General features: G+C 42.4%; 1 protein-coding gene across 1 annotated transcript in view; it reads left to right on the forward strand.

Moving 5' to 3' along the window:
- NTN4 (netrin 4) overlaps positions 1–21,943 on the forward strand; it is a 203,968-nt gene that overhangs the window by 118,312 nt on the left and 63,713 nt on the right. The window contains exon 4 of the mRNA XM_082254458.1: positions 13,069–13,195. Coding sequence (XP_082110584.1) covers positions 13,069–13,195 — 127 coding nt within the window. The remainder of the gene's footprint in view (positions 1–13,068; positions 13,196–21,943) is intronic.

Consider the following 21,943-nt stretch of genomic DNA (forward strand, 5'->3'; position numbering starts at 1 on the left):
ACCTACACAATGTATGAACTAGGATGGTTTATTGAATGAACCACTAATTAAATGATTGTGGACAAGTAGTTCAAACTCTTTTTAACAAAAATATTTACCACCAGTGTAGCTAGCCTTAGTCTTAATGGATACCTGTCCTGAGAAATGTATGGAGTCTGCCACACCTTCTATAAAGTGCTAGTTACATGGCTTTCATTGATAAAAAATGCATACTTACTGACATACGTATATACATACAAATGTAAAAAAAATACTTGCATTGTAATTATTTTTCAAAGTTTGGTAATATTATATACACTGATCAGCATTAACCTTATGACCACTGACAGGTTAAGTGAATAACATTGATTATCTCTTTACAATGGCATCTGAAATTCAGTGGGATGCATTAGGCTGCAAGTAAACATGCTGTTCCTGAAGCTGATGAATTGAAAGCAGAAAGAATGGGCATTGCAGTTTGTGTATGGAGCTGCGTAGCTGCAGACTGGTTAGGGTGCCCATGCTGAACCGTGTCCACAGCCAAAAGCATCTAAAATGGGCACGTCAGCATCAGAACTGGACCACAGAGCAATGGAAGAATGTGACCTTCTCTGATTAATCACATTTTCTTTTACATCATGTGTATGGCCAGGTGTGTGTGCATCACCTACCTGGGGAAGAGACGGCACCAGGATCCAGCATGGGAAGAAGGCACGCCAGCGGCAGATTGATGCTTTGGGCAGTGTTCTACTGGGAAACCCTGGATCCTGCCATTCATGTGGATGTTACTTGACACATACCACCTACCTAAACATTGTTGTTGACTAACTACACCCCTTCATGGAAAAGATATTCCCTGATGGCAGTGGCCTCTTTTAGTGGAATAATGCACTCTGCCCCACTGTAAGAATGGTGCAAGAATGGTTTGAGGAACACAACAATCAGTTTGACATGCTAACTTGGCCTCCAGATCTCAATCCAATTTAGCATCTGTGGGCTGTGCTAGAAAGTCCAATCCATGGAGGCCCCATCTTATAACATGCAAGAATTTGCTACTGATGGCTTGGTGACAGATATCACAGCAAAGCTTCAGAGGTCTAGTGGGTCCAGGCCTTGAGACAGGACTGTTTTGACAACAAAAGGAAGACCTACTCATTGTTAGGCGAATGGTCATAAAGTTATGGCTGATCGTATATATGTGTGTGTAGCAGTATTTCCAGGCATTGGGCCTGATATGGGTCTGCCATGGTTACCGTTAACACCAACAGCGCATTTAAGCTTGTTGCCCAAGTGTGAGATCTGAGACAATGAACAGTTCGCCATCTTTGGTTTTTCGTTTTATTGCAGGAACTTGGATGGGAGAAGGGAATGAGTGGGATACTCCTCTGGCTCAACTAGGTACAAATTTGGGACACTTGAGAAAAATGCCGCCTAGCGCTGTCTTGGCACTGGCTGAAGGCCGACCAACGCTTACTGGCACTTGTGGATCTGACTTGCGGTCTGTGAACTTAAACTTGACTTTTGCTACTTCCTCACAGCTCAAAAGTCCTTTACACTGCTCCCTGTAGTCTTCACTGACTGAGGTAGCTACTCGCAATGCTGCTGCAACACTTAACACTTTACACTTCAGGGCCCAACCACTGGCACTCCCTTTTACTCTTCAGGGTTATCACTGACACCCCCTTTACTATAATTTCTGCATCGGCTAGCTAGCTCCTGGCTCCCTCTTACCTTCCCTGGAGTGGTCCCCTCTGCTACGCAGACCCCCAGGGGCAGTTTGCAGTACTCACGCGCCGAATGCTTTCCTGAAACTCGACCCCAACGCTCCGCTGGTCTTTAGCACACCTGGATTCTCACTGCAGCTCAGCCCTGTGTCCACTCAGGCCAGGCGCCTGGGACAATCGATTCTTCCTGACAGGAGGAGAGACAGCTGTCACCTCCCTCCTGGAACTCTGCTTCCCCTCCAAAGACAATCTGTCATGTGCTCCCCACAGACTTATACCCTCTCCCAGAGTGCTGTGCGGCAGAATCTGCCCTTCCAGGATGGATACAAGCCCTGGTGTGCTATTGGTCAGGTTTCCTCCACTGCCCAATGAGAGCCCTCATTGGGATACAGTGGGGAGACTCCCCAACACAACAGGCACACCTGGGAACACATGCCAGCCTAGCTGAAAACATGGCCCTGCTGATAAGCAGACAAGGCCTCACTATATTTTACCTAGCACCTACCTTGGAGGGTGCTACGTGTGTGTGTGTGTGTGTGTGTGTGTGTGTGTGTGTGTGTGTGTGTGTGTGTGTATATATATATATATATATATATATATATGGATTGTCTTTACCTGGCTATCATCATACTGGTGCAATGACTTAAATACTTTTTATGATTTTGATCTACAAATAGAATGCAGGTCAGATAAGTCAAAATAATATGAAAGTTTCTGGTTTGCCTACTTGAGGAAACAAAAGGAACTATGGTGCACATGCGCTAACTGAAGTGGAGCTGGCCTGGTCCATATCTTTGCTACAAGGCAGGGCAAGATGATGCCACCTCTAGGAGTTGTTCAGCCAGGCTTTCAAAAGTACATCAACAGCCTATACCAGGGGTCGGGAACCTTTTTGGCTGAGAGAGCCATGAACACCACATATTTTCAATGTAATTCCGTGAGAGCCATACACTATATTTCAGGGGTCGGGAACCTTTATTTAATATTCATATTCATGGGCCGCAGCTATACAGTGAGTAGATGGAGCCGTGTGAAAGTGCCTGGAGTCCGGTCAGGAAGGGAGCAGAGCAGGCAGGTATGCAATGAGGCCGGAGTGGTAAAGTGCCTGAAGGCCTGCGAGTGATGGAGGTGAGTATAGGCCCTGAGAAAATGGCGGCCAGCCGCTGAAGGCCTCAGAAGTGGATGTGAGAGGAAACTCCCATGGGTCCCCGGGTGTCAGAGGGGAAGGAGATTGCGTCTGTCGGGCACAGGGAGCGGATGGCAGGTCTCCTTACCGGGCGGTGATTGCCAAGGCCCTTAGATGCACAGCACACAAGCCGGCTTCGGTACAGTGAGTAGGCCGCGGGGTCCGTAGAGCGGCAAATCGGTCACCCACAGACGAACTGAGGGTAGCGGTGAGTAGCCCACAAAGTGTACCGTCGATGGGTGCAGACATCTCCTTGGCACCGGGCACAGCTATGCGGATGGCACTGAATTGAGTGGTAGACGCGGCAGGGCTCTGGGACTACACGTCCAGCACGCTTCCGGACACGCCCTCCTTTATTAAAGATTTGTCTGCAAGCCAGATGCAGCCATCAAAAGAGCCACGTCTGGCAATAGGTTCCCTACCCCTGGCCTATACCTACACAAGAGCATTATGCAACTTTAGTCAAAGCTGCACAGTTTGTTTTTATCTACAGGCACCCTCTGCATAGAAAGTTTTTTGGTAAAAGTGAACCAACCCTTTAGTGTATATTCTTAAGCTGTACAGACACCTCAAATCAGATCAAGACTGATTTTATTAATACATTTTAATTCTTACTTTGAGAGCATGATGTTTTTGCTAGAAGTAGAAGTCTATGAATTGTCTGAAGTCTATGAAAGGCTAAAAACCATTTTAAAAATATATTTTTTAACATATGTTATGATACAGGCACAATGGTTTGAACATAGTTCAGTGAAAATATTATCTTAAAAAACAATGACATCATTATTATAGAAAGAACCAGTTCTGAACCTATTGAGGAAGATACTGTAAATGGCTTCTTGAATCCAAAGCTGCTCCCAAGGCTCCCCTTTCAACCCCCCACCCCCCCACCCCATCTAAATATTTCCCAGAGATGGGCTTTAAGTTGGCCAAAGATTTTATAATGTAGTCAAAAGCAGTAGGCACTGATGTTCTAAACTGACAACTGAAGGATCTTAACTCTTCATTCTTACATTATAACATATACATTATATCTTTTCATGTGGTGACACTTTTCTACAATGTAAATTAGTGAGTTTACAGCTTGTATAACAGTGTAAATTTGTTGTCCCCTGAAAATAACTCAACACACAGCCATTAATGTCGAAACTGCTGGCAACAAAAGTGAGTACACCCCTAAGTGAAAATGTCCAAATTGTCAATAGTTTGTGTGGCCACCATTATTTTCCAGCACTGCCTTCACAGGTTGCCACTGGCCTTCACATGTTGCCACTGGAGTCCTCTTCCAGTCCTCCATGACAACATCACGGAGCTGGTGGATGTTAAGAGATCTTGCACTCCTCGACCTTCCAATTGAGGATGCCCCACAGATGCTCAATAGGGTTTAGTTCTGGAGACATACTTGGCCAGTCCATCACCTTTACCCTCAGCTTCTTTAGCAAGGTAGTGGTCATCTTGGAGGTGTGTTTAGGGTTGTTATCGTGTTGGAATATTGCCCTGCGGCCCAGTCTCCGATGGGAGGGGGATCATGCTTTGCTTCAGTATGTCACCGTTACCGTACATGTTAGCATTTATGGTTCCCTGAATGAACTGCAGCTCCCCAGGGCCGACAGCTCTCATGCAGCCCCAGACCAGACCATGACACTCCCACCACCATGCTTGACTGTAGGGAAGACACACTTGTCTTTGTTCTCCTTACCAAGTTGCTGCCACACACGCTTGACACCATTTGAACCAAATAAGTTTATCTTGGTCTCATCAGACCACAGGACATGGTTCCAGTAATCCATGTCCTTAGTCTGCTTGTCTTCAGCAAACTGTTTGCGGGCTTTCTTGTGCATCATCTTTAGAAGAGGCTTCCTTCTGGGACGACAGTAATGCAGACCAATTTGATGCAGTCTGTGACGTATGATCTGAGCACTGACAGGCTGACCCCCACTCCTTTAACCTCTGCAGCAATGCTGGCAGCACTTATACATCTATTTCCCAAAGACAACCTCTGAAAATGACGCTGAGCATGTGCACTCAACTTCTTTGGTCGACCATGGCAAGGCCTGTTCTGAGTGGAACCTGTCCTGGGAAAGCACTGAAGGGTCTTGGCCACCATGCTGCGGCTCAGTTTCAGGTTCTTGTCAATCTTCTTATAGCCTAGGCCATCTTTATGTAGAGCAACAATTCTTTTTTCAGATCCTCAGAGAGTTCTTTGCCATGAGGTGCCATGTTGAACTTCCAGTGACCAGTATGATAAGGTGAGAGCGATAACACCAAATTTAACACACCTGCTCCCCATTCACACCTGAGATCTTTCAACACTAATGAGTCACATGACATCGGGGAGGGAAAATGGCTAATTGGGCCCAATTTGGACATTTTTGCTTATGGGGTGTACAAATTTTAATCGCCAGCAGTTTAGACATTAATGGCTGTGTGTTGAGTTATTTTGAAGGGACAGTAAATTTACACTGTTATACAAGCTGTACACTCACTACTTTACATTGTAGCAAAGTGTAATTTCTTCAGTGTTGTCACATGAAAAGATTAAAAAAAAATATTTACAAAGATGTGAGGGGTGTACTCACTTTTGTGAGATACTGTAGATACTCTAAGAGCCGGTTCATATAGCAGCGACCCGACTTGCCGGGGCGACCTGTGAAGTCGCGGTGCGCAGCTCGCACCACGACCTCGGAGCGGCTGGCACAGACTTCATATCATTGAAGTCAATGCAGGTCGCTCCAGGTCGCCCCAAAGAAGCTAAGGACCCTTTTTCTAAGTCGGAGCAACTTGTGTCGCTCCTATTGGAAAGGGTCCTGTGCTAATCTATGGCAGGCGACCCACGGCGACTTGTCAGGCGACCAGGTCGCCTGACAAGTCGCCCCAGTGTGAACCTGCCCTTAGTATGCATGTTGACATTTGGCACTTCTCTAGACTCTTTATCGACAGAGTCAGTTGAAAATCTCAGGTGTTATTTGCCTTCACATTCCTTTAGAAAGCCTGATAGCATTTTGAAAACATATTTTAAATAGTAAATAGTAATAGTACTTGTAGGCACCAAACATTATTCTTGCACATAATATAAAATGATCCTAGGGATACAATTTGTAGTTAGCAGCCACTTCAGCAAGACTCACAAATGTGCTCTAACTTTTAAGGGTTGTTTTACCTTCCTGTATATATGTCTGATACAACATTATAGAGCAGGGGTCCCCAAACTGTGGCCCGCGGGCCAGATGTGGCCCTTTTGCTTGCCTTTATCTGGTCTTTAGGGCAACACTAGTCTTCCGTTGATATAAGACACTATTTCTTTCACTGACACCAAAGACAGCACTATCCTCCCACCGACACCAACATGGGGGTACTATTCCTCTCACTGCCACCAGACATGGGGAACTAATTTTCCCACTGATCTCAATGTTGGGGCACTATTTCTCCCACTGACACCAACATGGGGGTACTATTCCTCCCACTGGCATCAGAGTCGGGGAATTAATTTTAGCACTGACACCAAATGTGACCACGAACCACCACACCTACGGAATTGTTTACTCCCACTGACTACTATTATAATGCAGGATTTATAGTGCCAACAGTTTGCGCAGCGCTTTACAACATTAGGGCAGATAGTACAGTTACAATGCAATTCAATATAGGAGGAATCAGAGGGCCCTGCTTGTTAGAGCTTACAAACTAAGAGGGAGGGTCAAGTGATACAAAAGGTAATAATAACTGTGGGGGATGAGATGATGAAGAAATTTAAAGTACAGTTGTCAGGTGGAGGCAGGATAGGCTTCTCTGAAGAGAAACATTTTCAGGGATTGCCTAAAAGTGGATAGAGTGGGAGATAATCAGACATATTGGGGTAGGGAATCCCAGAGGATGGCTCGGGAGAAGTCCTTAAGGCGAGTATGGGAGTAGGTGATGATGGAGCTAGAAAGCAGGAGGTCCTGGGAGGAATGAAGAGGATGATTTGGTTGGTATTTTGAGACTACGTTAGTGATGTAGCTGAGGATCGAGTCGAGAGTCGGCGAAGATGCCAGAAAGAGACTGAAGATGTGGGTTAGAGAGTGTAGGATAGAGTCAGAAGGTGATCGTAGTATTTGGGAGGGAACAGGGTCCAGGGGTCAGGTGGTTTGGTGGCCATTAGAAATAAGTTTTGCAACCTTGTCTATAGTAGCAGGGTTGAATAAGGGGAGTGATGATTGCACCTGTTGACATCATTGATTCATTTTTTACTCCCTCTGCCCACAGTCCTACCCCCTAAAGTTTGAAGGGTAGTAAACTGGCCCTTTGTTTTGAATGCTTGGAGACCCCTAGTATAGAAAGTATAATTGCGATCAGAAATCAACGTTAACAGAGTACAAAATTTGTAAGCTAACCTTTGAAGTTTTAAAAGGTGGTTCTAAAAGGTTAAAGGTTTTTTACCTTAATGCACTCTCTACATTAAGGTAAAAAAACCTTTGGTAGCAGCCCCCCAGCTTCACCCTAAGTACTTGCTTGAGCCAATCTTGGTCTAGCGCTCTGCACAAGAGCACTGACCCTGCTCTTTCTCTCCCTTTTCATTGGACTCTGTGAGAGACAAAGGAGCCATTGGCTCCTGCTGCTGTCAATCAAATCCAGCGATGAGGGAGAGGGGGTGGGCCCGAGCCACACTGTGTGTGCCAATAGACGCACACAGTGTGGCTTGGGATTGAGGCAACACAAGTAACCCCTTCCAGCAAGCAATTTGCTGGGGCAGTTGCTACGGGGGATGATCCAGGAGCTCCGGTGGGAGACATGAGAAGAAAAGGATCGGGGCTGCGCAGACCAGGTAGGTATGACATGTTTGTTATTTTAGAAAAAAGATAACTGAATCTTTAATATCACTTAAATTCTATCTAAATGACTCACTTGTATGCTGTAGGATTTGCTTCCTCTTTCATGTAATCTTCAAAGAACTGAAAATGCATTAATTTAAAATATTTGAATGTATCCTTTTCAAGGTTCCATTTGCTTTGTTTTATATTAAGCATAACAGTAACACTTTTCAGCAGATACTGTATCAAACATACTGAATGTCTGGAGAGGCTTCTAAGGCTTCTTATGATAAACAGAGATACGGAGTATGGCGAGAACCCTGCTGAAGCATATTGAATGACAATCATATTCCTGTAAACCTAGAGCTTTGTGCAGAGACACACTGCTGTTGACTGATGGACCTCAAAAACAAGTCAGTCCCATATGAGCAAACATTTCATGTTTTAAAAAGAAATTCATACAATGTTCAAATAGTTTGCATCTTCAAAGAGAAGAAAAGGCCTTCTTTACATTATAAAAACTGCATATATCAATAGATAACTGACAAATTATTAGTGGTATTCAAACTGTCAGTCAAGTGATAGCCAGTGTGCTGCTTGTGTATACACATCACACTGCATAGAAATGAAAAATATATTGAGTATAATGAAACTTCACTTTTTAAAGAAGAACTGAACTCTTGAAGCTGTGTCTAAAAAAATGGAATGCGGAGGGTAAATAACTAATAAACATTATTGCTTGTGGTCGCCCTGCAACTGTACTTTTCTCTGATTACTGCCTTACCATGCCTTGTACTGCACTGTGTCTGTGTGGGAGCAGCCATCTTTGTAGAGGCTGGACTTTGCTTCCTCATGGCAGAGCCTCTAGACAGGAGAAGAGTGAGAAGCACAGCAGTGCATAGCTTCAACCTTTCCCTGATTTCGAGGGACTGTCCCTCATTTGGAACAAAGTATCTCTGCCCCTCTTTCCTCCTCATTTGTCCCTCATTTTGGTCTGATCTACAAACCCGATTCCAAAACAGTTGGGACACTGTAAAAATTGTGAATAAAAACAGAATGCAACAATGTGGAAGTTTCAAATTTCAATATTTTATTTAGAATACAACATAGATGACATATCAAATGTTTAAACTGAGAAAATGTATCATTTTAAGGGAAAAATAAGTTGATTTTAAATTTCATGGCATCAACACATCTCAAAAAAGTTGAGACAAGGCCAGGTTTACCACTGTGTGGCATCCCCTCTTCTTTTTATAACAGTCTGCAAATGTGTGGGGACTGAGGAGACAAGCTGCTAAAGTTTAGGAATTGGAATGCTGCCCCATTCTTGTCTAATACAGGCTTCTAGTTGCTCAACTGTCTTAGGTCTTCTTTGTTGCATCTTCCTCTTTATAATGTGCCAAATGTTTTCTATGGGTGAAAGATCTGGACTGCAGGCTGACCATTTCAGTACCCTTCTTCTACACAGCCATGATGTTGTAATTGATGCAGTATGTGGTCTGGCATTGTCATGTTGGAAAATGCAAGGTCTTCCCTGAAAGAGACGACTTTTGGATGGGAGCATATGTTGTTCTAGAACTTGGATATACCTTTCAGCATTGATGGTGCCTTTCCAGATGTGTAAGCTGCCCATGCCACACACACTCATGCAACCCCATACCATCAGAGATGCAGGCTTCTGAACTGAGTGCTGATAACAACTTGGGTTTTCCTTGTCCTCTTTAGTTCGGATGACATGGCGTCCCAGTTTTCTAAAAAGAACTTTAAATTTTGATTCATCTGACCACAGAACAGTTTTCCACTTTGTCACAGTCCATTTTAAATGAGCCTTGGCCCAGAGAAAACACCTGCACTTCTGGATCATGTTTAGATATGGCTTCTTTTTTGGCCTATAGAGTTTTAGCCGGCAACGGCGAATGGCACGGTGGATTGTGTTCACCGACAATGTTTTCTGGAAGTATTCCTGAGCCCATGTTGGGATTTCCATTACAGTAGCATTCCTGTATGTGATGCAGTGCCGTCTAAGGGCAAAAAATCAGGGGCATCCAGTATGGTTTTCTGGCCTTGACCCTTACGAACAGAGATTGTTCCAGATTCTCTGAATCTTTGGATGATATTATGCACTGTAGATGATGATAACTTCAAACTCTTTGCAATTTTTCTCTGAGAAACTCCTTTCTGATATTTCTCCACTATTTTTTGCCGCAGCATTGGGGGAATTGGTGATCCTCTGCCCATCTTGACTTCTGAGAGACACTGCCACTCTGAGAGTCTCTTTTTATACCCAATCATGTTGCCAATTGACCTAATAAATTGCAAGTTGGTCCTCCAGCTGTTCCTTATATGTACATTTAACTTTTCCGGCCTCTTATTGCTACCTGTCCCAACTTTTTTGGAATGTGTAGCTCTCATGAAATCCAAAATGAGCCAATATTTGGCATGACATTTCAAAATGTCTCACTTTCAACATCTGATATGTTATCTATATTATATTGTAAATAAAATATAAGTTTATGAGATTTGTAAATTAGCGCATTCCTTTTTTACTCACAATTTGTACAGTGTCCCAACTTTTTTGGAATTGGGTTTGTATATAGTTGTATATAAAATGCACTACTTATCTATCAAAAAGTGTTTCCAAAAGCTAAACCTTTCATCCATTTTTTTTCATTGCTGCATTTGTACATTCCAAAAGCCAATATAAAGGAATAGTAGGTAAAAAAGCACTTGTGGGTTTAACCAATAATTTTTTTACAGCTGGCTCCGGCTCTCAGTTGTGTGCTAAGAGGCAGAGCCAGCTGTCGATCAAACAGCTGAGTGGATCCTGACAATATTGTCAAGATGCTGTCTGAGCCTGGAGCGACTCTGCCACGTACGCTGAAAGCAGGCAATTGCCTGCTATAATCTGAATCTGGGTCACAGGAGAACAAAATGAAATGTAGTCCTGTGACCCACAAGAGAAGTATGGGCAAAAAGCCTTGGCCATACTTCCTTTAAAGTCGCACTAAAGACGGACCTTTGTTTCAATTTTGATAGAGTAAGTTTCTGTACTTTTTGGTGAAAACCTTTAAGCAGGCCATACATTATACATTTTTTTTTTTTTTTGTTCAACCAGTGGGTTGGAAAAAAAAAAATGAGCCAGTTCTCCCATCCACACACTTGATGTCATTGGGGGATCCCTCTCCCTGAGCCTTTGTGTTCTGACCGCAGGGAGCCTTCCCCACCATCAGAGTACAATCTTCAGTGTTGCCAGCTATAGCCGGTGACACTGATCATTCAGAAAAAAACAGATGCTGGTTATATACAAGTTGATCAATAGATCGACTTGTGTACAACCAGCCTGCCCATACATGGACTGCCCGATTTTCAATCTACAGTGGGTACGGAAAGTATTCAGACACCCTTAAATTTTTCACTCTTTGTTATATTGCAGCCATTTGCTAAAATCATTTAAGTTCATTCTTCTTCCTCGTGAATGTACACATAGCACCCCATACTGACAGAAAAACACAGAATTGTTGACATTGTTGCAGATTTATTAAAAAAGAAAAACTGAAATATCACATGGTCCTAAGTATTCAGACCCTTTGCTGTGACACTCATATATTTAACTCAGGTGCTTTCCATTTCTTCTGATCATCCTTGAGATGGTTCTACACCTTCATTTGAGTCCAGCTGTGTTTGATTATACTGATTGGACTTGATTAGGAAAGCCACACACCTGTCTATATAAGACCTTCCAGATCACAATGCATGTCAGAGCAAATGAGAATCATGAGGTCAAAGGAACTGCCTGAAGAGCTCAGAGACAGAATTGTGGCAAGGCACAGATCTGGCCAAGGTTACAAAAAGATTTCTGCTGCACTTAAGGTTCCTAAGAGCACAGTGGCCTCCATAATCCTCAAATGGAAGACGTTTGGGACGACCAGAACCCTTCCTAGAGCTGGCCGTCCGGCCAAACTGAGCTATCGGGGGAGAAGAGCCTTGGTGAGAGAGGTAAAGAAGAACCCAAAGAACACTGTGGCTGAGCTCCAGAGATGCAGTCAGGAGATGGGAGAAAGTTGTAGAAAGTCAACCATCACTGCAGCCCTCCACCAGTCAGGGCTTTATGGCAGAGTGGCCCGACGGAAGCCTCTCCTCAGTGTAAGACACATGAAAGCCCGCATGGAGTTTGCTAAAAAACACCTGAAGGACTCCAAGATGGTGAGAAATAAGATTCTCTGGTCTGATGAGACCAAAATAGAACTTTTTGGCCTTAATTCTAAGCGGTATGTGTGGAGAAAACCAGGCACTGCTCATCACCTGTCCAATACAGTCTCAACAGTGAAGCATGGTGGTGGCAGCATCATGCTGTGGGGGTGTTTTTCAGCTGCAGGGACAGGACGACTGGTTGCAATCGAGGGAAAGATGAATGCGGCCAAGTACAGGGATATCCTGCACAAACACCTTCTCCAGAGTGCTCTGGACCTCAGACTGGGCCGAAGGTTTACCTTCCAACAAGACAATGACCCTAAGCACACAGCTAAAATAACGAAGGAGTGGCTTCACAACAACTCCGTGACTGTTCTTGAATGGCCCAGCCAGAGCCCTGACTTAAACCCAATTGAGCATCTCTGGAGAGACCTAAAAATGGCTGTCCACCAACGTTTACCATCCAACCTGACAGAACTGGAGAGGATCTGCAAGGAGGAATGGCAGAGGATCCCCAAATCCAGGTGTGAAAGACTTGTTGCATCTTTCCCAAAAAGACTCCTGGCTGTATTAGATCAAAAGGGGGCTTCTACTAAATACTGAGCAAAGGGTCTGAATACTTAGGACCATGTGATATTTCAGTTTTTCTTTTTTAACAAATCTGCAACAATGTCAACAATTCTGTGTTTTTCTGTCAGTATGGGGTGCTATGTGTACATTCATGAAGAAGAAGAATGAACTTAAATGATTTTAGCAAATGGCTGCAATATAACAAAGAGTGAAAAATTTAAGGGGGTCTGAATACTTTCCGTACCCACTGTATACATGGCCAGCTAAGTGATTTTATTCAATGATAACGGTAAACAGGACTAAGAGCATAAATCTCTCTAATGGGGGCACAGACAGCAATACAAACCTGACAGGTGTTCTAATCTTTCCCCATTCCATCCAAATCTATTAAAATGTTTTGCATTTAGTTTTACTTTATTATTAGATCAAGCGTCTTAAAGGTATTATTCAGATGATTTCGTAATCCCCCTGAAAGTCATGATTTGAGTGCCCTGAAAGTATTGATAACTATAATTCTGTTTTATAATGTGATGCAAAATAAGAGTGTTTTATTATATTTTACCTTAGCGTGGGCTGCTTGTCATCATTTGTACTGGGTGTTCTTATGTTATGTTTCTTTTCTATCTAGGTCCATGGGCGATGCATTTGCAAGCATCACACAACAGGTCCCCACTGTGAGCTTTGTACCCCCCTTTATAATGACCAGCCGTGGAGGGCAGCAAATGGAAAAACAGGAGAGCCTAACATGTGCAGAAGTAAGTGGGAGCAGAGGACCCTGAGGTTAATCCAAGGATGGTTGAGCTGCTTTTTTAAATGAACTGTGAAACCCATTCATGAGGATCTGTTTATTTTACATTGTTTTCAGATGACTCGTAATGATGTTCCCCCACCTCCTCATCTTCCTGTTTTTAATCTCTCCTTTTCCTCTTGTAACCCCTTGCCCTCTTGCACAAGGACATGTAAACATCTTTCTGACTAATTTTTTTTGTTTTTTCAGTTTTATATAACGGTGTAATGCTGCGTTAAATTGTACCATGTGTCATCACTGAGGTGGATTACATATAATGACAAGTCAGGGGATGAAATACTGATTGATTGTTAAAATGTGATGCTTTATGGTGAAACAGTGATTGCACCCACTTTCAATGCAGGGAATGACATTTTTTGCTACCCAAACAGCAGCCATTCTCCTAATGTATTTTTGTAAAGCTACCCACACATATTTGACCATAATTCTGCATTAGGGATACCAGACTAATAACACACTTTTGTACAAGCACTTTGCTTTGTGTCATGTGATTTTTGCATATAAACTGGTGTATGAAGAGTTTCATGACCTGCAGTAACATTTGCTTTGTGGTGGCAGCGACGTACGCATGGTACTTTAACCTCCTTGGCGGTATGATTCTTTCCGATTTTAGGTGCGTAAAGCGGTACCATTATTTTGCATGTAATTCTTAAGAATGAGCAGCCCAAACCAACTATTTACATATGATTTTTTTTTACCGTGCGTTCTTCTTTATAACATCTTGGGTATGAAAAAGTTTGAAACACAAAACCATAAATTATAATATAATAAATAATTATAAATAAGTTAAAGTATGTATGTATGTATGTGTATATATATATATATATATATATATATATATATATATATATATATATATATATATACTGTATATATACATATATATATATATATATATATATATATATATATATATACTGTATATATACATATATATATATATATACGTATACATATGTTATATATATATATATATACATATATGTATATATATATATATATACGTGTGTGTGTGTGTGTGTATATATATATATATATATATATATATATATATATACATACAGTATATATATATATATATATATATATATACACACATAAAAAGTACAGTAAAACTGCAGGAAAGGGCACTGGGGGGCAATCTAATGTGAATTTATTTTATTTTGCAATGTATCAGTGTGTTTGTTGTGTTTTACTTTTGAATTTGCCGCTGGTTCCACCCCCCCTGCGAGCGTCACATCGCAGGAGACGGAAGACGGGGCACAGAGAGCATCGGGAGGAAGATCCGCTGCCGCACACCGCCCGCATACATTGCTGGATCCCGGTGACAAGGTAAGTAACCTCTCTACCAGGATCCAGCGATGCTTCTGGCGGTACACCGAGTGTGGCTCGGGGTTACCGCTTTTGGCACTGAAATGTAACCCCGAGCCACACTCGGGAATACCGCTAGGAAGGTTAATAGCCTCTTATGCTCTGGTAAAATAAAAAAAGACCACCCCCCCCCCCCCTTCTTATCAGGGAGATTTTGTAAGAGGCCAGAAATCCTCTCTGTATGATCATCAATGCCACTTACCATCAATTTGTTTTTTAGGAGTTCAGAAATGGTCCAGCCAAGCTTCCTGGTATAGTGAAAGCATGCCCTATGAGTAAACAAGTTTGTTAGGACTGGATTTTGCAGCATTCATTATCTTTCTGGGTGCCCTTGATTCAAAACAGATATTGACCATCCTCATGAATAACTAATTGTATTGTATTTTCCAGTCTCATTTGTTATTGTTCACACAAAATTAGGCCAGCACCAGGGATGTTTGCTCAACGTATAAATATAAGCACACAAACAATTTCAGTCTGCAAGGCTGTGTATTTGCAATATTAAAAAGGTTTTTTAATAATTAGATCATAGCTGTACATGCAGCTTTGTTTAATCTCTAGGGCTGGGTTTAGTCAAAAGACTACTTGGTACTTTTGTGATAATGGTTTTAAAGGGGATTTACACTTTTATTTTATTTTAAGAGTAAATGTAGAGTTACAGTTTTGAAGACAATATAAAGATGCATTTAGAAAGCCCTGGGGAACTAAGCAAAGGTATTTGGAGGATTATTCTCTTTCTACAGTGAGCAACAAGAAAAGGTAGCATTAAAAACAAGCGTGCACTGTTCATCACTGAAAGGAAAGCTTGCTTAGTTCCTTTTGGCTGACACCATAATTGGAAGGAGCAAGATCAAGTCAGAGATAAGGGGTAAAATATAGAAGTGAGAAAAAGTAAAGAGAGAGGGAAGAAGGAAAACAGTGAGAGAAAAATGGAAGAGGGAATAGGACTTCTGGGAGTAGCAGCAAAGAAGAAAATCTACCTTCCACTCCAAGTACACAGCAAATTAGTAATAAAAATTAAATCCGTTTTTTTTTATAGCCAAATCAGAGGCTTACTTCACCCATCCCAGTATTTATTCAAATAGTTAAAACTCTTCTACCCCTTGGAAAATTCAGTGATAAGATATCCTTGCAGTGTTTAGAAATCCTTTCCGTGGTTTGTGTATCTGTTCTACCCTCTGATACCCAGTGTCCAATCCTTCTGATAGAGCATCCATATTTTGGTAGGTGCATGTAAATGCTAACACTGATCTTCTCCTATTTGCTAACTTTTGGTTAAATTTACCATTCTAAGCATTTTATTATACCTGTTTGATCAGTGGGAAAACATTTTTGTTGATCTTGTTAGAAATTGAGAGCTGTCTTCTGTGCTCTCCAAACTTTCTTTGTTATCTCAAAGAGCCTTCCTAGTTCTTATATAGGACTACAGAATGGTTAAAACAGCCAAAGGCCTATCTAAAGGTTCAACCGGAGCTGGCCAAATTTCGATCCACCTATGGGCGAGATGGTTGTAATGAAGTCGATCTATAGCCAGCAGCAGTAATCAATGTATTCTGATTGCGGGGAAACCTCCCGCTGTACATTAGTGCAGCGGGAGGGATTCCCCCACCAATAGTAACTGTTTTGATGGGGAATCGAGCGATTTTCTTTCCTTCAACCCATGGTTGAAGGAAAGAAAATTGCATAATCTATGGCAAGCCTTAGTCTTTATGCTGTAGACATCAGAGAGTAGGAAAAAAAAAGCTGCATGTTACATAGTTACATAGTTTGTGAGGTTGAAAAAAGACATTAGTCCATCCAGTTCAACCTATGATGTGTGTGTGTGTTTGCTGTTAACCGTACATTGTATACCCCTGTATGTTGTGGTCTTTAAGGTGCCCATCTAATAGTTTTCTGAAACTATCGATGCTCCTTGCTGATACGACTGCTGGTGGAAGAGAATTCCACATCCTTACTGCTCTGACAGTGAAAGACCCCTTACGTATTTTATGGTTAAACCATTTTTCCTCTAGTTTTAGTGAGTGGCCACATGTCTTATTGTATTCCCATTCTCTGAAAAGTTTGTTCCTTATGCTAGGGTCGCCAGAACAGTAATTGTACATTGATATCATATCCCCTCTCATGCGTCTGTTCTCCAGAGAGAATAAGTTCAGTGCTTGTAGTCTTTCCTCATAGCTGATGTCCTCCATTCCCCTAATTATTTTTGTTGCCCTTCTCTGGACTCTCTCCAGTTCCAGCACATCCTTCCTGAGGACCGGTGCCCAGAACTGGACAGCATACTCCAGATGTCGCCAGACCAGAGTCTTGTAGAGTGGGAGAATAATCTCTGGAGTGAATCCCCTTTTTTATACATGCCAGTATTCTGTTGGCTTTGCTTGCAGCGGCTTGGCATTGCATGCCACTGCCAAGCCTGTTGTCCACTAGTACCCCCAGGTCCATTTCCATCTTAGATTCACCCAGAGGTTTCCCCCCTAGGGAGTAGCTTGCTTTCGTGTTTCTGACGCCCAAGTGCATTACTTTACATTTTTCAACATTAAACCTCATCTGCCATGTAGTTGCCCACCCCATTATTTGGTTCAGGTCCGCTTGTAAGGTTTCCACATCCTGCATAGAAGATATTGGCATGCTTAGTTTAGTATTATCCGCAAATACCGAGATTGTGCTAGATATACCCTCCTCTAGATCATTTATGAATAAATTAAACAGGATTGGTCCCAGGACAGAACCTTGGGGGACCTCACTTTCCACACCCGCCCAATCCGAGTACTCCCCATTAATCACCATCCTCTGGACTCTCCCCTGGAGCCAGTTCTCTATCCAGGTACTCACCCTATGGTCCATACCTACGTTCCTTAGTTTGTACAGTAAGCGTTTGTGGGGAACGGTGTCAAATGCCTTTGCAAAGTCCAGATACACCACATCCACAGGCTTTCCTTTATCTAGGTGGCAGCTCACTTCATCGTAGAAGGTTAATACCGTATTTGCCGGCGTATAAGACGACTGGGCGTATAAGACGACCCCCAACTTTTCCAGTTAAAATATAGAGTTTGGAATATACTCGCCGTATAAGACTACCCCTCTTCCAATGCACGCGCACACCAAATAAAAATGAAAAAAACATCAGTTTTGATTTTAATATGGTAACTTTATTCAAATGCTTAACTGTCACTTATAAACATAAGGCTGTTTGTCATCAAACATGTAACCATAAAACATAAAACAGTGCAAGTGGATAAATCCATGGGAGCTGCCATGCTGCTTGTTTTCTAAGCTGTCAACCAAACTTGAACTGATGATGATAGGAGGAAGATAGCAAACGATAGAGAGAGAGAGCAAGTGCCGGGCAGGTCCCTGATGAGTTAGCAACGCCCATCATAACTGCAAGCTATGGTACCGTATTTTTACAGGGTTTGCTGGCTTGACAGTTTCCCTTTAAAAGCCTTCAAAATCCTCCTGTTCGTCATCTGATATCATAAGTACATCAATAATATCTTGTGGTACATTTGTAAGGCAGTCATCATATGGATCGAATTCCGTATCAGATGGTGTGGTCTCAGCTTCGGCTTCCTCTTCATCTTCATCGTGCCATAAGTAGTCGTCCTCCATACCATCTAATGAATTTGATATGCCACACTTCTTGAAGGACTTGATTACCATTTCTGCATCAATATCATCCCATGCTTTTATGACAAACTTGCACAAAACATCCAACTGTGGAGCACGCATGTTTCCTCCTTTTGTGTAAGACTTTTCGCCGCTAACCATCCATTCATTCCACTGTTCTCGAATGCGGTCTTTAACCGCTTGCCGACTGCGCACAGTATATTTACTGCGGCAGTCGGCCCCGGCCAGGCAGAGTGACGTAGGTCTACGTCGCTCGCCTGTCACTCCTTCCAGAGCCAATAGCGGGCGGGCGCGCGCCCGCTGAGGCGCGCGCCCGCCTCGGCTCGTTCACGGAGGAGTGCGGGAGTGTGACTGGCGGACCCGATGTCCGCCGGTCACACTACGATCGCCGCTACAGCGGGAGAAAGACAGAGCGGCTTGTGTAAACAAGCCACCTGTCAGTTCTCCCTGTGTAAAAGTGAAGATCAAACAGTTCTACTATGTAGAACTGTTGATCTTTGTTTTTACACTAGTAGACCTGTCCCTACACAGTTAGAATCACGCCCCTAGGACACACTTAACCCCTCCCTGTCCAATACTGTTAACCCCTTCCCTGCCAGTGTCATTTTTGCAGTAACAGTGCATATATATAGCACTGATTACTGCAGTAATGTCACTGGTACCCCCAAAAGTGTCAAAAATGTCAGTCAAGGGTCCGATCTGTCCGCCGCAATGTCGCAGTACCGCAAAAAAAATCGCAGATCGCCGCCATTACTCGTTAAAAAAAAAAACACCAAAAATGACAAAAATCTTTCCCTTTGTTAGTAAACGCGATAACTTTTGCGCAAACCAATCAAAATACGCTTTTTGCGATTTTTTTTACCAAACATAGGTAGCGTAAAACAAATTGGCCGAAAATTTTAAAAAATTTTGATTTTTACATTTTTTTTTGGGGGAATTTCATATAAAAAAAAGTGAAAAATATTGTTGTTTTTGCAAAAATTACGCTCTTTTTTTGTTTATAGCGCGTGATCAAAAAATCGCACAGGTGATCAAATACCACCAAAAGAAAGCTCTGTTTGTGGGAAAAAAAGGACGTGAAATTCGTTTAGGTACAGCGTCGCACGACCGCGCGATTGTCCGTTAAAGTCACGCAGTAAAAAATCGCAAAATAACCCCTGGTCTTTTAGCAGGAAAATCCTCCGGTGGTAAAGTGGTTAAATGGCTTGTTTAGGCACACATCCAGTGGCTGTACCAAAGATGTCAATCCTGCAGGAATAACTGCTGCATCTGTGTTTAGCCTTGCAAGCCTTTGTTTGGTGCTGGGAGTTAAATGAGCCCTGAACATATCCCACACCAGTAGACTACGTTTTTTAATAAGTCCACCTGGTCGCCTGCTCCATACATTATCAAGCCATAGCTTTATCCCTTCTTCATCCATCCAGCCTTTTTCATTCACATGTACAAAACAACCAACAGGGAACTTGAGTTTCGGCATTGTTTTTCTTTTAAAAATGATTATTGGTCTCAATTTGGCACCATCAGCTGTGCATCCTAGTACCACGGTAAAACTAGACTTCTCATGTCCTGTTGTTTTAATTAAAATAGTTTTTTCACCTTTTTGATGGACAGTTTTATTTCCAACCATATCAAAATTCATTGGAGTTTCATCCATATTTCCAATACTACTTAATGCATAGCCATGTTTAGTGCGCTGTTGTATTACGTATCGATGGAAACTATTTACCTTGTTATCAAGATCTGCAGGTAATTTTTGGGCAATTTTCGTCTTCTGCCTCAGCACCATATTATGCCTTCCCATGAATCTACTACACCAGGATATAGTGGCCTTAAATCTGTTGCTGTTATCTGGGTTAGATTTGGCCCACTGAAGTGCACTACATGACCATTTTGGCGATGCTCATTAACCATATCTACTACATGTTTTTCAAGTTCTGGCCAATGTGGGGTGCCTCTTCTTATTGCACACTTACCCCTTGGCATACTCTTTAATGCTTTTTCATTTGCTTTCCAGTCCCGAACCATCTTTTCTGTTACTCCATATTGTCTTGCAGCAGCGCAGTTATTATGTTCCATGGCAAAGTTTACAACTTTAAGTTTGAAACTGGCTTCATATTTCTTTCTTCTTGCTGGTGCCATGATAGGGCTTTGACTGTTGGACATGCTTGTATACTGTATACTGTATACTGTACTGCTATGTTTTGCTATAATGGCTATAATGGCTGCTTGTAAGTTTTGATTGGCTCTCCCTGCCTGCCCAGCCCTCCCTGTCTCAGAGATGGTATTGCCCAGGGTATGGAAAAAAGAGAGAGACCAGATAAAGGGGTGGGTATGAGTAATTTTATATTTTATCTTTTATATTTCCCCTTTTAAATGTAATATTGTTATATTGTATACACTCAGTTAGGAAACACATTTATTTTGTTCCACTTATTTTCACCCCTTTATCTAATAATAGGATGTGACCAGATAAACCCACCTCTTTCACCTGTCTGGCCCCTGCTTGTAGTCTATGACAGTAGCATAATAGAATAATGAGAATAATAAAAAAAAACGACCAGCGCTATGGTGTGTGTAATGCTTATTTGTGTACCAATATGTTTTATGGGGGAAACGATTTTATTAGAATTCCCCCTGCATTTTAGCATTAGGAAACCGTAGGTCTCCAGTCGGTATCCATGACGCAATACGCATGCGCCGGATCTTCTCGCGCATGCGCGCCTACATGCACGCCTACATGCACGCCTACACAGCATTACAGCGGGCCTCAGGAGCGATACGCAGGGACACGGACGCGGAGAAGAAGGTAGGATACAAGGGCAGGCAGGTCAGACGGCATGTAGGCATGTTCTCTCTATACCCCGGGCATACCTTGGATGTTTTTGAGCCACCCCCCTCCACCGCATATTCTACAGTCCAGCGTATAAGACGATACCCGGCGTATAAGACGACCCCCGACTTTGGAGAAGATTTTCAGGGGTTAAAAAGTCGTCTTATACGCCGGCAAATACGGTAGATGGATCTGGCAAAAACGATTTTTCATGAATCCATGCTGATAACTACTAATAATACCATTTTCATTACTAAAGTCTTGTATGTGGTCCCTTAACATCCCCTCCAAAATCTTGCAGACTACTAATGTTAGGCTGACCGGCCTATAGTTACTATATATACAGTATCTCGGCCCTTTTGTTATTAGCACACAACAGAACTTAGAAGCTTATAGCATTTCTGGCACATCAACAGATATTTTTCTGTATTTGCAGGGATCTTCAAAGTAGTTGTAAACCCTTACATATACCCAGTGAAGTGACTGGCCTCAGGTGATACACAGAGATGAAGCAAATTCTCCTACATACGTTGTACCTGTTTATCTGCAGTATTAAAGTACAAACAAATATTTATCTGCAGTCTTCTCTACATCCATTTAAAGTCTGGAATTTATAAAGCTCGTCTGAGCTGTCAGAAAAAAGGGGGCGGGAAGCTGAAATTACACTCTGCAGAGCTCAGTGGGGAGATCTCTGAGAGCTGATTGGAGGAAAGAGACACAGGCCCCTTCACACAGGAACAGCTGAAGATCCTTCTACTGTCACCATTTTTCTCTTGGGGTCAGGAAAACTTGTCAGAAGTGATTAATGCTGATAGCAGAGGAACAAAGCAGCAGACAGAAATTACACTTAGTGCTCTTAATTTAGACAAG

This window comes from Pelophylax lessonae (assembly GCF_965119305.1).
Source record: "Pelophylax lessonae genome assembly, chromosome: 4".
Taxonomy (NCBI): domain Eukaryota; kingdom Metazoa; phylum Chordata; class Amphibia; order Anura; family Ranidae; genus Pelophylax; species Pelophylax lessonae.